Here is a 16,731-nt window from a genome sequence, read left to right as displayed (position 1 = left end):
AGGGAAACCTGCTTTGCAACGGTAAGAGTGTTTCCTTAGCAACAAGAGTTACTCCTTGAGGAGACAAACTTTGAACTGCAAGACTTGACCAACGTTATCGTGCAGGTGCAAGTTGAACAATATAAAGGACTCATGCTAGTTCAAAGAAAGAAGCATTTATGTGATCGTGCGCTGGTTCTGCACAGTTTCTAGGTGACTGTCTAGACAGTATCATCTCTGGGGGCCCTGAATGGTAAAGATTTCCTTGAGAAGATTATGAAAAGGAAATTAAAATATCCAGAGGTGCCTTGAACCCAGTAGCTTCACATTTCCATATGTACGCGTTGGAATCCTTTTGTTCTTTTGCCCTGGATAACAGAGCGCTCCCTCTTTTAGAGCACAGCAACCAATGTGCCTCCAAATGGTTCCAGTAAATATTAGGGTAAAGGGTATGGGCTGAAGCCCCAATATTGCAGTGGGAACTCCTGCAGCTAGATATCTTCTCTTGCTGCCTTTTTACCTAAAGTGAAAGCAAGCTCTTAATACACCCCTACAGAGACCTGCCCTTTATTGGCTGGCTGCCTCTGTCCTTCTTCCCCAACAGAGAGGCATTGTTTCCTCTGCCCTGTTTGTTTCATTTGCAAAACTCTTTGCATAAAAAGAGTAAGAGCTGGGAAATACCAAGAGACGGAATCAAAACCACAGGAAGTTAACAAATAGCCCACAATCCTCTTGCTTATAAAAGTGTGAATATAAACTTACGTGTACACACACACACATATACATATGCATATATATTCACATACACACACATATACATGTATATACACCCACATACACATATGTGTGTGTACATGCACACAAACCAGCACACACAGGTGCACTTAAAAGTGTGTATGCACTCACACGTGCACACATATACATGCACACACATAGTGTGCACAGACAGGTACGTGTGTATCCATGCACACACACGTGTACACACACATACACCCATGCACGTGTGTATACACACATACATGTAAACACCTGCACAGACATGCTTGTCTAAACACATACACGGATACAATCCCGCAGCTCTGCACCTGCGCGTGGATATATGTGGGCGGGGCAGTAAGGTGGGCCGGGCTGGGTGGCCGTGGCCCTGGGGCGGCGGTGCTCGCTCACCTGTAGGTACTCAGCACCACCTTGTTGACCAGCACGAGCAGGAAGGAACAGGCGCCGTAGAAGAGGGCGGACAGTAGCCGGGGCAGCGGCGCCGGGCCGGCGGGCGCCGGCTCCTCGGACTCGGTGCCCAGCCGCTGCCTAGCGGCCCGGCCTTGGGGTGGGGAGCACGACCGTGCGTGGAGCAGGGTGGGTGTGGGGCAGGGTGCGTGTGTGGGGGTAGGGGCTGTGCGTGCGTATGTGTGTGTGAGATGAGAGACGTGTGTGTGTGTGTGTGTGTGTGTACATGTGTGTGGGGCAGGTGGTTTCTGTGTGGGATGGGCGTGTGTGTGTGTGTGTAACGGGCATGGGGGGGCAAGGTACATGTGGGGGACAGGGATATGTGTGGGGTAGGGGCTGTGCATGTGCGTGTGTGGGAGGCAGGGGGGTGCGTGGGGCAGGCCGTGCGTATGTATGTGTTGGGGGGTGATAGCCCAGCCCCCCCTCCCCCCGTGTCCTCAGGGCGCTCTGGGTGCTCCTGTCCTCACAGGTGGCGGTAGTGAGGGGTGGGCAACAAGGTCGGTCAGGAAGGGGATGCACAGCCCTGTGGCAGAAGGGGCAGGGAACAGAAAGTGGAGCAGTAGATCAGGCAGGGGAAAGGAATCAGTGGGCACAGGGTGCATTTGTGCCAGGCCTGTTCCAGCCAGGATGCTGACTCTGGGGGGCTTTCGTTTTATCTGGAGGACAGGAGAAGCCAAAGAAAGCTTCTCTGAACTATAGATGCAGGTTTATCTGGAGATTAGCCATCACACAACTTTGCCAAGAGCAGCACCATGGAGCAGGAAATACAGAGATATACACTCGCTACCAGGTGGCAAGGTCTCAGGGTCCTCACCTCAGTAACTGTCCTCATGTTTTGAGGCAAATCCCAGACTCCCATGCCTGTGCCTGTGTGGGGGGAGGTTTCATATAGTTCAGGTGCACATGCCTGTATTCCCACCCATTTCTATGGGATAAGGATTAAGGGAGCAGGGAAATTGAGTCACGGCCTGTGACCATTGTTGTTTCCTGGGGTGGCATTATTAGCTCTGGGTGCAATCCATGACCTGTGCATCTCAATTCTCTTGAAACTGTCCCTTATCGTCTGCTTCTCTCTCATGCTTATCATTGTTATTCAGACCGGATGGCTTCCAGGACCAGAGCCGGGGAGGAGGAAGGTAGTGACACAGCCAGCGCAGCAAAAGAGGGGAGTTCAGGACTCTCCAACACATCTACCAAAAAACTCAGCTTCCTGTAGTGGGACTGCAGGAAACCACCATGGATGGGTGCCTTTTTTGCACCTGGGTGGTAGCAGCTATAGTCATCCATCAAGATGGGTGGCCAAGGTAGATGAGTATAGAAGTAACTTGTGTAAGAAGAGCTACTCTGCAGCTCTCCTCGCCTCCCCTCCCACAGACATCCCAATTTAAGGGGCTCATTTGCCTTCCAGATTTCTTCCTCTTGCAAAAGAATAAATGTACTCTTCTATTTGTGTAAGTTACCCCCAGAAAAGACAGCATGCAAATGTTAAACATTGGGCCCCAAGGTATGATTTGAGACCCCAAAATAAGGAAAAAAAATAGTTTGTCTGTCTGCTTTACAGTGATTGTGTGTCCCTCTCTGCGGTACTTTTGGTTTATTTTAAAAAATCTATCAAAAGTTCTTTTAAAGAATCAGGAAAAATGTGTAAAAATTTAAGGACAAATGTGGATTAAATATAAGAAATTTTAAAAGCAGTTACTGAAATATTTAGGTTAAGCAAATTTAACTTAAAGTATGATTTTAAAGCCAATTAGCTTAATCACAGCAAGAGTCCATACTGATATTTATCTCACTTTAGCATATACCTGCTGTTTAAGTGAAGTCAAAATAAGTTATCTTTATTTGAGTTTGAGCACCAAGGCAGAACCTTACACCAAGCTAAGTCAGCCTGCTGATTCAGATCTGAATGCCCTACATTTGAAAACGTCTGGATCTAATCTCAACCATACAATTGGTCCAATAAGAGATATCACCCCCCACAATCCTTGTGTCTCAGTTTAAAAGCAGATTGTAAGTAAATCAGTGCAACTTTCTTATATAGTTAACGGTCATCCTGAGAGTTGGATAATCACATTTTAGAGAAAAAAAGCAACCTGCAACACGTTTATTATCAGTCTCTATTAAAAAAAAATGACAACCTTTGAGCTGTATTCTTCCTCTGCTACATGTTCAAAACACCCTTGCATTATTAGATTGGACCTATCTTACCTCATGAACCTCAGAGTAGCATGACTGGAGGTCGTATCTTCAGAAGAGACCTTTGTCATTTCTTTGAATGGACTTCCTGGGCTCTTGGTAGTTTTTCTACGCACAAATATTACTCCAGGATAAGGAAGTGTCCGAGTTTAAAGTAGACAGCTGATTCAGAATTACTCCATGCATAGGTGAGTGGTGCCTCCTGAGTCAGGGGGGCACTTGCTCCCCCAGCGGCCAGTGTCAGCGGCACTTCTGGTGCCCTCACTCCCCGGCCGGCACTCTCAGGGGAGGCATCAGCGCTCCCGCCAGCCCCACTGCCTAAGTGGGGAACACTGCTGTGAGGGGGTCACCAGTGCTATTGGGGGGTGCACATGCACCCCTATGTGTTGCTACTGACTCCATACATACAAACAAACCCTTAGTTCTTTTATTTTAGAAGGACATCATTCTGCAGCAAAGTGATCCCCACTGGGTGTGTCTACATGTGGAATTACGGTGCAGCAATAAACTCCGGCACTCATTGCACCAGAGTTTTTTGTTCCCGGGCACTATTTGAATGTGTGCCAGGGACTGCTGCACATTGAGACTGGTTGGAGCAGCCCCAGCTGGCAGGGAGCCTCTGGGGTCAGCCTGCCAGCCCAGGGCTGCGAGTGCTCCAGTGCAGGGCTAGCTGGCAGGCAGCCCCCACACTGAAGTACCTTCATGCTTCAGCCAGCTGCATCAGTGTCTACATGTGCATTGCTGCTAGGGGTGCACCGATAAAGACTCTCTTGGCCGATACCGATAGCCAGTGATTAACCAACTGTATCGGCTGATGCTGATCCAACAGCGGATACTTAGTAACATTGCAAGGCATTTTAAACTGCTGACATACATTTTTCTGTTTGCTTGTTTTGCATTTAGTCTACGCGCATACACCTCCTGCCTGCTCTGGCTCTTAATGAGGAAGATGGTAGCCCCCTTGTCCACAGCTCCTGCCTGCAGCCCTGCTCCCCATGCAGCTTGTGCTGCCATCCTGGGGGGACAGGGCAGGCCCTTGCAAAGACAGCTGCACCAGACACATTTGGAGCCCCAGAGCACGCTGCTGCTTCAGCACGGGCGGGCCCCACACAACCAAGCTCCTGTGGCTGCTGAGGATAAGCCGCTTTTGAAAAGGCACCTGGTGCCTGGCTGAGCAGGATGTCCCTCACACAGCACCTTACCCCACCCATGCACAGTCCAATGTCTCAATGGCAGCCAAGGCGCTCAAGCCCCTGCTGCATGTAGTCTGAAGTAGCAATGTTTAACAAGTCCTGCAGTTAAGTTCAGGAGCATTCTGGTCCCTGTCCTTTTTTTTTTTTTAAAATGGACATAGATTAACTTTATGATTTGCTTTTGTCAGCAACCCTTAACTTTTGGTAAGGCAGCATATAAATCAAATAATTTTTGGTATTAGATCAAGTCCACAGTACAAGCTATAGTGCACAAAGTGGTTGCTTTAATCTAGTTGTGGGGTGGAGGGAGTTGGTATGTCATGTATGAGGAAAGCCAGTGTTACAAATTGCTACAGGTCACTAAAAGCTTAGATGCAGGTGTCAAGGTAGATGTTATCTACTTGGACTTTAAGAAGGCCTTCGACAGTTTCACATCTTATTATAAGCAAATTGAATGGCTGTGCCATAGATGGTTACACAATCATGTGGGTGCAAATTGGCTTAAGGGTCATACCCAGAGAGTGGTGGTGGATGGGTCGGTATTGACCTCTAAAGTTGCGGGCAGTGGGGTCCCCCAAGGCTCCGTCCTTGGGCGGGTGCTGTTCAATATCTTCATCAGCGACCTGGATGAGGGCATGGAAAGCATTCTGTTCAAGTTTACAGATGACACCAAACTATGGGGCGAAGCAAACACGCTGATGGGAAGAAACTGAATCAAGGCGGACCTGGACAGGTTAGAGAAGTGGGCAGAGAACAATAGGATGCAGTTCAGCAAGGACAAGTGCAAGGTGGAGCTGCACCTAGATATAGCAGAAAGCCCCCTTCGTACGTTTCCCTCCTGGACATTATAATAACACAAGCCCCTTCTTGCCTGCAACCCCCACCTGTTTTTGTGCATTTCTTTTTCCTTCTAAGTATTGGCAGAGACCTAGCACACTCATTGCATGGGTGTGGCAAGGCTCAGAGCAAGCCGGAAAGCTGAAGTGGCTTTCTGTAGGAGAAACCTATGAACTACATCTACATATCAATTAAGCTCAGTGTCACTGAAGAAAACAAAAGAACTAAAATATCTACTTCAAAGATTATAAATATATCCTGGTGCTAACCTAACTCACTTACTGTCCCTTGTAGCCTTTAATCCTCACCATCTCACATTTAATTTTTATATATTTCTCACAGTGCATTTTTATATTTCATCTGTCTCATCTTTACCATGGCATTTTTTATTTTATATGTTATACTTTTAAACCCTTAAGGAACGTACTGCCCCATAGAATGAAATTACACCCTAGACCACTGTTAAAAACTGCATTGAAATTGTAATTGTAAAGTGATAAAATCTGCTATATTAGGCTGGTCCCTTGAGTGAATGTGAATATGTATGGTGATCACTGATCAGTAGGTAATTAAATAACAATAGTCAAGCCAAGGAACTGATTCTTGGGACTGAGCACCCACCCTATTGACTATTCCTGCAACCCTTAACAATACCATTACTAATTAATCAAAATCACAAACTGACTCCCAAAACGACATCATTGGGGAAAACCTCCAGTGACTGTGACTAACAGCTGTCAAGCACTACTCAAGATCCATGTGGGACAGCGACCTCCACATTGGGCAGCCAAAATGACGCTGGGAGATCACACAAGTCTGCCAGAAATGGATAAAAGGCAATGAAGCACGACTCAGTGAAACTCTCTCATCCAACACCTGACCTACTGAGACAGAAGGACAAGCAGGCAACCCCCTTCTGGAAAAGACATCTCCTTGAAGGAAGCTGACCATCAACAGCTGACTTCAGGGCCTTGGATAGGTATATATACTGACACCAGTGCTCTCACAATCACTACAGCAGCTACTATACTACATGGGTTTAAATGCGTGAGTGCATATGTGTGCGTGCACGCATGCTAAAGTGACCAGTGCCCCTCAACTCAAAGTTTCCATTTATGGTTTTATTGGTAACTTTACATCCCGTACAATAAATTAGAATTCATTATGACCCCACAAGTTGGTCCTTTCTAGCCAACATAGGGAATCACCAACACACCTATAGGCTGGGGGATGACCTTTTCAGCAGCACAGTGTCAGAAAGAGATCTCAGAATCATTGTTGACTCCAAGATGAGTGCGAGTCATCAGTGTGATGAAGCAATTAGCAGAGCTAACTGCACTTTGTCATGTGTTAGTAGGTGCATCACAAACAGGTCCAGCAAGGTGATGCTCCCCTTCTATGTGGCACTGGTTAGATTGCAACTAGAGTACTGCATCCAATGCTGAGTGCCGCAATTCAAGAAGGATGTGGACAACCTTGAGGGTCCAAAGGAGGGCCACTGGTATGGTTAGAGGCCTGCAGGGAAGGTCTTATGAGGAAAGGCTGAGGGACCTGGAACCTTTCAGCCTCCGCAAGAGAAGGCTGAGGGGGGGATTTTGTGGCAGTATACAATTTCACAGGGGGAGGGCAGCAGGGAATAGGAGATGCTGTTTACCAAAGCACCCCTTTGAAGAACTTCTTCATGGCTGGAGTTGCCAGAATCTGGAATGGGCTTCCAAAGGGTGGTGGGTGCTCTCCCCTACTTGGGGGGTTTTCAAGAGGAGACTGGACAAGCACCTGGCTGGGGTCACATGACCCCAACACTTTTGCCTGCAACTGGCGGGGGGGGGGTCGGACTCGATGATTCTTTGAGGCCCCTTCTGACCCTAGCATCTATGAATCTATGGTGGTGTCTTTTTTATTTATTTATTTATTTATTTATTTATTTTTAAAAGGTAATTTCAAAGCAATAGATAATTTGAACTCTCTCAGGTCACACAGGCAAGGAAGTAGGGAAAATATTACATTTAGATGGAGATAAGTCTTTCAATAAGCAATGCTTTTAAAATTTACTCATTGTCCTGTCAGAGTCAGATAAATAAGTCTGAAGCTAGTTTGTCCTATATTAACTAGTCCTGCCACGGATTCTGGACTATGCTACGAGGGGGCTCCAATAGCAAAAGAAATGTTTAAGAATTTAAAAAGAAAAAATAACTGGATATGTAATGAATTACCAACCACAGAATAAGAGACCTGAAGCAACTGCATTGTTTCCATGCGTATTCATTATATTTGGAATAATATAGTAGACTAAACAAAAAACACCTTTCATTTTAAACAAATTATCCTGAACTTTGTCCAGTACAGAACCCTTACATATATGTTAGAAAACAAAATTTCAAGCAAGGGAGTTCTGTGTATGGCTAGAAATTAAACATTCAGCAAGCGTGTAACCATTTCACCAAATAAGCCTGGAAAAATGCTGAACTATAAAGTGATTGGACCATGGAGATTGGAAGAAACAACAGGCAATGATTAAAACTGGAAAAAAATAAATAAATAAATAAATAAATCAAGAATTACCAACACTTGCATTCATTAATTTAAAATTGAACCAATGGTTTATTCAAAGCAACTATTAAAATTACAGCTTTTTCTCCTCTCCTGTTGTTATGTCATGCCAAACTACAACGTTACAAAGCATAGAACACTTCAAAGATTCTTATTTGGTTATATAAAAGTATCATAATAAAAGAGCAGTATTCAATACTTCAAACAAATTTATTTGATATTTTTCCCTCAATTTTTTGTAACTTTTACAGAAATGAATCTGCTTTAATGTGCTTACAGCTAGACAGACAGCTAGTACGCTTTTAATATTAGAAGAACCTCTCTTTTTAAAAGAGTTCCTCAAACTAAACCATTACAACTGAAACTGGTCAGGAAAAAGTTATTACAATGAAAACCATGGCCCTGATCCTGCAAACAGCTGGTATTACACTGTGACCATATGGAATAAGTCAGTCAACAGCACTCCTTATGGGTACAGGGGCCTGTTCAAGAATGGCCAATTTAAAGGGAAGGGCCCTGGATGGTTGATCTTAGCTTCAAAACCTATTAATCAGGTAGTTTTATGTAGTTAGGACATCTGAGGTGATGCGAGTAGCAGTTTGTTTATTTTATGTAAGAAACAAATCACAAGGCGGCCAAATAAAATTACAATAAATGGACAAAAAATTAAGAGCTCGTTGGAGATAAAAATTGAATCTCCGACTTAGACAAGTGCACCATCTCACAATTTTAAATCTACTGGCTTAATAATATCCCAAATACTATTCCAGGCATCAGCTGTTAGGAAAACTGAATCCAAGAACTGCAGCAGAGAATGCAATTTCTGAAGCATCTGTTCTCATGGTAAAGATTTTGTTTAATTGACTCTCTCAACTACTTAAACTACTTTTCCTTCCTCTCAAGGTAACAAAGTGGTTCCTTTACACGCCTCTATTTTCTGGCATTTTGAAGTAAGGAAGGAATCTAGAGCTTGGGTTACACATTCTGACATATACAAGCAGTTGGTCTAAGAATTTGGAAGACAGAGTTTGATTTGTTGTTGATATCCCACAAATCAGTAGGGTTCCTTTTTTTGGCATATTGGTCAATTTGCCAAGAAAATTACTGGCATAACATGATGAATCTGATTATAGTCTGCTCAGAAGAAAGAGAAAAATGTAGCCATGAAACAAAGATATGGTAAGTTACATAAAACTAATAAATGATGAGGATGTACTGCCTACTCTCTCTAAGCTTTAGATTGCAGCAGTGTTCTGTAACTTCACTTATTTGGAAAATAGATGAATCCACACAATTTAAGAAACACACTTGCAACTATCTTTGGAAGCCTTTTTTCTAATTGAAGAGCAAATATTTTTGCAGTGTTTAATTGATAGCTGTACTACAGTTAGTGAACACAAACTTGGCATGTTATCCTGAAGTAAAGCAATAAGGTGGCTTTATGCACAAAAAAAAATAAAAAAAAATAGAGGCTTCTATTTGCTAATAACCATATAAAAGCAGTACTTTAAAAACTTAGTGTTTGCTAACAAGAGATCTAAAATAGTTTACTACAAGTCAATACCACCTGTAAATACCCCCTTTATTAACAAAAACAAGTGCCAAATCTCATTACAGGGTCTGAAACATCTGGAAAAAAATATCATTTGTTACCAGCCATCTAGACTTTGCAAGATTATTCACTTATTTGCAGATAAGCCCAGTAATGTGCAAAAGTTCCCAACATTATAAGTTAGGAATAACAAGTGCTACTCAAACCAAAAGATTCTGCTGAGATCAAGACCAAGATTTAATACGGAAGTCAGTCTCATAACTTGGGCAGTCACAATGAAGATCCTGAACTGTTTTTAGTTTTTACCTTAACCAGTTTCTTCCCCATCTTAAGCTGGAATATTCAATTTGGCCCTCTGATTGGTGACAGTAGGTATAATAAAATACAATCCTCCTTCCCCCCTACCCCCCAAAAAAACATTGGTTGCATCACTGCTTGCAGTGTTTGCAAACATACCACTTCAAATAAAATTGTTTAAATAGATAAATAATTTCCCGTCAGCCTTCTTTGGCCAAATGTACCATCCTGCTATCAAAACAAGCATCATGTTCAGAAAGTGCTTCCTGTGAGAACTGCTTTAAATAAATGAATTAACCTTGCAAAATCTAGTTCTCTCACAAACTGCAATTTGTTTACCCTGCACTGTGCAGTCCCATATTTACAAAATACTTAAAAACTTTACATCTGTCTTTTACCATATAAAAAAAGTGCAATTCTCTCGCCCCACATTGTGGGACAACAACATTCTTCATAAATTCTACAGAATAGCAGCCTATGAAAAGCAAATAAGGTGCTTAGCTTATGCCCAGGTTCTAACTGGTTAAGTACCACCAGGCAGTACATTTCATTTCATCTATTGGCAGATTCAGTCCCTATGCTACTGTAGCAGCGGAGCTCCAGCCACGTTTGCAAGCTCAATAAGAGCAAGCGCCCCATGCAGGCGCTCTCGCTGCTCTTGAAGACGGCGGCGGGCAGCTGAGTGAACACTATTTTTCTCCTCCTCATCGTCTTCATCAGACTGAAGATACTCCAGGGGGTCTTGCTGCTCCTGGTCGGTTTTCTGAACAGTTTTACTTTTCAAGGTAGGTGCACGCTGCTCTCTAGTCTCCCAGTACCTGTGAAGCCAAAATTATATGTGCTTTAGAAGCACTATCTGCTTTACATAATAAGCTCCAATCAAAGACTGACAGCATGTCCCAAGCCCATCTTAAACAGGATTGGATCATTCTATCCTCATTGCTTATCTTATAGACCTTATTTAGGATTTACACAAGATGAAAAACTCTCCATGTTCAAAAGTGCTTTTCTTAAAAAAAGATAAAGGATTTACATCTGTGACCTAAATTCTTTTTACATGTTGCTACCAGGCCTCCAGAGTTCTCTTATGCTAAGAATTGCTTTCCCTTGTACATGTGCATTCACCAGCATGAGAAACAAAGAACCAAAAAAAGACTACATTAACAGTTGCTGTAGAAACATGGGTTAAGTGAAGCAGGGAGCTGAATACAGCAGGGCAAACAGGAAATCCATCCAAACTAGAAACAGTCCTCTGGTCTGGCAGCTCTATTTCTTCATCTAGATGTTTGAAAAAGTAGGCTACGAAAGAGATGAATCCAACTAGTCAGAAAAATTGCAAGAAGGGAGCTCTATCCCTTTTGGAACAGAGGTTCTAAAGAGGCACACTGACACAATCAGGAAGAGAAATGCTTCTTACCCCTATGATTATAAAAAAGGAGCCAGGAGTAATAGTATATCTGATACAGACAGAAACAGTATGATGTAAGTAAAGCTAGACTTCTCTATCATGGCCCACCTATCTGAGGTCAATACATTAGAAAGCTGCAGAGTTTGACCTAAAGAATGGATCATTAAAAAAAAAAAAAAAAAAAAAAAAAAAATAATAAAAAAATCCTTGATAGAACTGCATAAAAATAGTGACAGCAAGCGACTATCATGAGCATTAATAAACCCCCAAGCCCCGCACAATACACAGTTCTGAATCTCTTACTGTGAAAATGAGGTGCTCACAACTTAAACTTACTTTGCTAGCCACTCAGCAACGGCTTTATTGTCAGCTGTCTGTTTTTTACTCAGCCTGTCGGTAAGCTCCTCCCTCTTCAGTCTTGCATACGGATGCTTAGGGCAATGGCGGTTTGCATGTGTGAATCTGCTTAAACAGCCTTAATTAAAAAAGGAATAACATCAATGAAAAGACATCATCCCTGTTCCTTTAACATTTGACTTTTAAAATAATTGTTAAACTTTCCTCTTTGTAAAACCTGGATTCAATTCAGCACACAGCATGCTGTAAGTTAAGTAAGTATTTAAGAGCTATGCTTTTAAACTGACAATTGTGCAGTTAGTTTTTCCCCTTCTCTAAAAAAGAAACAAAAACAATAAAAGCCAACCCCCCCCCAAAAAACAAACAAATAAAAAACCAAACCAACTTAAAATTGAGATCCAGGACATCAGTATATGACAACTCTAGTAGCATCAAACGCATCCAAATGGTACAAGTCTCTTTCTGATGGCTCACCGTTCTCCGAGCAGACAAAAGGCTTTTCTCCTGTGTGTAGACGTTGGTGCGTTTTGAGCTGCCCACTCTGAACAAAGGCTTTTCCACAATCTGGATAGTCACACAAATAAGGCCTTTCACCTTAAAGGAAAGAGGATGAGCAGAATTAAGAGCCTGGACATTTAGTGGTGACCAATGACTCAGTGCTTGGGTAGGGGATACTCTCTAGTCACTAGGAAAAACAAATACTTTGTGGAAAGATGATAGTAGCATTCACTTTTACACCAATATGATCCAGCTTCAAAATCAACTAACATTTTAGATGTTAAAATTTACTCCTCACTTTTCTTAAGTGCTTCTGTTATGTTGCAATCACATCTTACAATCAAAAGAATCTCACAGGTTAGTGTGTAAGAACACCTATAAAAACCATGTGGTAACCTATCAACAACAAAGGAAACCAATAAAACCAAGCATAACTAAAGTATTGTCAGATTTATGACCTGCATGGAGAAAAAACTCATTCTAATCTTTTGGTTTAAATCTGAGGTGGTGCTTGTATGCCAGAAACATATTTGAAAAAGTTGTACTGAAAACGCTCTTCACCGAGTTAATTATTTACGCTATGATGAAATACAACATAGTGAATATTTACATAAAGGCTGTACTTTCAAATTACTTTTCTTCATCATTTATAGGATGGCATTTGAAGTCACATACTACAGGTTTAAAACTATTTATAGTTCTGCCACTAGGTGGTACCTACAGACAGACTCATTCAAGATGCTGTATTGGCTCTCACACACGGTTGCCACTGGTTATTTCAATGTTAAAAATTCTAGGGCCAACTCCTAAGGTCCATGTATGAGCCTGAGCATCATGCATTGATCCATCCATTTCCAAGATGGGATGCTGCTTCCAGAGCACCATTCACATTTCTTTCTGTGCAAGTAAAAAAGTTGAGCATGGATGGAATGGCTTAACAAGTACAGAATGAAATGTATACTGTGTTGCTCAATGGCATCCCTCTGCTCTGCTCTAGGCTTCAGGATGGAAATTGGAGAAATCTGGTATCTGATACTGGAGTTGGAATTTCTATTTGTTCTCTCTGTAAAGAAGGCTGCAGTACCTGATAACTCTTTTTGTGACTGACTGGTCAACTGCTAATTTGATGCTTTTAGGAAAGCTTCCTTCTTTACATAGGAAGGGGAAAGCCTTAAGAAAAAATTCCAGGAAGACTGCAAGAACTTTGTATTCCTTCTCCCTCTCAGTACCACATCTACACCTATCAGGGGAAACATTAAAGGCACCCAACTGTGCAAGTCACCACAGTGCAAGTTTGATTAAGAAAGGACTCGAGGATCTAGGGATTGAAGTATTAGGCTGAAGATAAGCGTTCAAGCAGCACAGCACTTAGTTATGTAGCAACTATGAAACCATGATTTCTACCTTCTTGTGTACTGCAGGCAAAACTTTAAAAGGCACACAGGCAGATGATATAGCTAGTTACTACATTTAAATATATTTTAATCAGTATAAGCATACTGAAATCAGGGATAAAATTAATGGAAAAAAAAATAAGATTGTGTCTTTGGCCCATAAGCTTCAGGGATAAAAGTTTGTTATCAATGAGAAAAATTAAATACAAAAACCATCTCGTGATGAAAAGAATGGAGAAATTTGTGGTCAAGTATAATTTGATCCAGCAAGAAAGGCCACAAAAGCAAATTGCAAAAGTTAGCCTGGGCATTAATCATTTTCTGGAATTGGCCCAGGCATACAGGGAAGGGGAAGATTGGGCACACATCTTTTGGTCAAAAGTCTCATTTCTTTTAAAGTAAAACCTTTTTTTATGATAGAAATTGAGGAAAAACCTATGGCTTTTTCAAATACATTTTGCTTTTAAAACGTCTTCACCTTTCTAATCCAACATTTTGATATTTTTTTGTTAAATACCTTGAGTTCAGCCTTAATTCTACAACCTAATCCAAAATTTTATTTTAGTCAGATAGCAATCCCAGAATGTGGGTGTGGTCAAGAAGAATGACGGAGAACAGCGGTCTGCTTAAAATGCAATCAATTTAAGATCATTAGAAGTAGTCCACTCCAAGTCTCTTGCCAATTCTTATATCTTTTTGAACATTTTCTCATTCTGTATCCCTTTCATTGCCATGTGAAATCAGCACACAAATTTTTGAAGAAGTCTGTTCTTTTTTTAAAAGAAAGGTTCATGGGAATTAAAAGCACTATCAAGTACATGCAAGTCAAAAAAGAAAAGCCACTTTCCATTTCAGTTACCAGATGTAACCTGTAAAGATAGATGACATGCATTTGTTCCCCTTTTATTATGGCAGCCCACATTGCTCTGCTATAACAACTCCAATAAAGATGTGTCATCACAATTTTTGTTTTAATTTTGTAAACACAATTCACTTACCAGTGTGAGTTCTTTTGTGTGCCTGTAAAGATTTCTCTCGCGGAAAAACCCTGTTGCAGATGTTACAACGGATTCTGCTGGAAGAATGTTCTCCCTCACTTATTAGATCCCGAACTGTATCTGCTCTTGGTCGACCACGCCTTATCCCATCCTGTTAAAATAAATATCATCCAAAAAATGAAATTTGCACATAACGTACTAGTTAAGAGTAAAATAATTCAGTCTGAGGAAAAATTTTCTGGCCCACAACTTTCCATAGAGAAGACATTTAGACTATGCAAACAGCGCAAAAATAAATAAATAAATACATATGCAATAATAGCTTTATTCAGTCTTTTGAAGGAGGCTGCATCATTCCTAGGCTTATAATGCTTTTTTGGCAATCAGGATGTACTATTCCTTAATTTAGATGGAGGCTAGCACTTTTGTGAATGATGAAGATTTAGATTAACTTTCAAGCACAGTGATTTTGGAGAACTGGGAACCAGGCAGTGGCCAAGATCACTGAAAAGGGGTAGAGCCTGCATGCTGTTAAGTCATCTCTGTTCAAGGACAGAGCATAACCTTTCCACCATCACAAACATCCATTTCTCCTTCTGGACAGGAAGATCACCTAAAAATGCCCTGACATTACAGTTGTGGGAAGATTATTAGAAAGACCTAGATTAAAAAAAAAAAAAAAGAAAAAGAAAAAAAGTCCTTAAAACATTTCAGTATTTAAATGAAAGCCCCTTCATATCACAGGACTATTCACATTGCAGTAAGAGTTCTCCCCAAACCCTTTTGAGAATGGCTGCATGTAATGTTTCAGAAAGACTTCAAAATACAACTGAAAAAAAAAGAACATAGCAGAACAAAGGGAAATTTATCATTAGGGCTTATAAAAAAAATGACAGAGAGGTTGTCACATACACAGCTCTTCAGGCAGTTTAATTACTTTAGCATGTTTCTTATATTCTGAACAAAAGAGGTGACAGGCTTTGCATGAATAGGTAACAGAGAAAGACTTTTGAATATATTGATTTGAAACTAATGACAACTCAGGTAAATTTGTTCTTTCCCCATCTATCCCGGTAACTACTTGGGAGACCAGAGAGGCTTTTAAGGACTACCATTGTCTCTGCCATCATCCAATGACTCTGGGAAGTCTAATTCTTATTTTCAGTAACAACAGTCACAGCCACTTTGGAAACTCATTTAAAAAAAAGCAAAATAAAACAGCTTTTGAGGTGTAACAAGCCATACATCGTGTTAGACGTGCACATCAAAATGCTTTTTGAGTTGAGGCCCAGCACCCGTAGACACGACACCCTTCAACATTCAGATCCAGAAGGAATGTCAGAGGGGCGTGTATGTGGTGGGGAGGGACTGATGGAGCTGCCAAACTTTGGCAAAGCACTCTCACATTGCGATCTGCACCGCAGCGTTAGCACTCTGGGGGTCAGGCTGGACTGCAGGAATCCTACGCAAATCACTCTTGTCAGTTATAAAGAGCGACAAGATGCAAAGTTATAAAATCAATAATAAAAATGCTATCATGCATTATCAAATACAACAGTGCCTCTGGCACACGGCCTTTCTGGCTGGGGGTTTAGGGAGAGGTTTGGACTGGAAGGGGGCATTTCCTCCAGAGGCAGGCAGCGCCAGCTGGGAACTGCCCAGCAGGTGCGGGTGGCACTGCAGTGGGATGGAAAAGGGGCTTTGAGTGGTGCCACCTCTGAGCGTATGTGCATGTGGCACTGCAGTGGGGGTGGAGAAGGGGCTATTAGCAGAGCCACCTGTGGGGAAGACCAAACCCTGTCCTCGCTGCTGTGCTAATTGGGGACGGGGGTCCGGGTGGCGGGACGCAGGCACAGACCGCCCCCTCTCTCCCTCCCTGACTGTCACCTCATGCTTCCCGCTCAGCCCCGCCCCCTCCGGACATGGAACGCCAGGAGGCCCCGCCCCCTGCACGTCAGGCGCGCTGCCCCACCCCCCGCTCGATCGCCTGTCGGAAGTGATTTTGGCGCGCGGGCGCGACGTCATCAGTCCGTAGGTCGCACCCGGAACTGACTTCACTTTAAATCTCCGCGGGGGTGGGGGAAAACAGATATAATTCAGTCTTTAAATCAAGAGGCGCGAGAAGGACGGAGGGATCCGGATGGAGGTGCGAGCAGGCACCGACCCTCCCGTGCCCAGCCTGGGGAGACAGCCCCCCACCCCGCTCCCGGGGCCCGAAGGCGTGTAGGGGGTTAACCCCATCATGCCC

General features: G+C 42.6%; 2 protein-coding genes across 2 annotated transcripts in view; both read right to left on the bottom strand.

Moving 5' to 3' along the window:
* Positions 1-3,470, bottom strand: part of SLC35D2 (solute carrier family 35 member D2) — a 34,355-nt gene extending 30,885 nt beyond the window's left edge. The window contains exons 1-2 of the mRNA XM_006018468.3: positions 3,412-3,470; positions 1,147-1,284 (exon numbers count right to left, since the gene is read on the bottom strand). Coding sequence (XP_006018530.1) covers positions 1,147-1,284; positions 3,412-3,470 — 197 coding nt within the window. The remainder of the gene's footprint in view (positions 1-1,146; positions 1,285-3,411) is intronic.
* A 4,276-nt stretch (positions 3,471-7,746) lies between these two features.
* On the bottom strand, positions 7,747-15,071 carry ZNF367 (zinc finger protein 367). The gene is made up of 5 exons (XM_006018467.3): positions 15,048-15,071; positions 14,484-14,634; positions 12,068-12,187; positions 11,573-11,711; positions 7,747-10,646 (listed from the first exon to the last, which is right to left on the bottom strand). Exons 1-5 carry the CDS (start codon positions 15,069-15,071, stop codon positions 10,409-10,411), a joined length of 672 nt encoding a protein of 223 aa, XP_006018529.1. The 3' UTR covers positions 7,747-10,408.
* Between the last annotated feature and the right edge of the window lie 1,660 nt (positions 15,072-16,731).

This window comes from Alligator sinensis, unplaced genomic scaffold, assembly GCF_000455745.1.
Source record: "Alligator sinensis unplaced genomic scaffold, ASM45574v1 scaffold240_1, whole genome shotgun sequence".
Classification (NCBI taxonomy): domain Eukaryota; kingdom Metazoa; phylum Chordata; order Crocodylia; family Alligatoridae; genus Alligator; species Alligator sinensis.
This window is presented reverse-complemented; position numbering and strand designations above follow the sequence as displayed.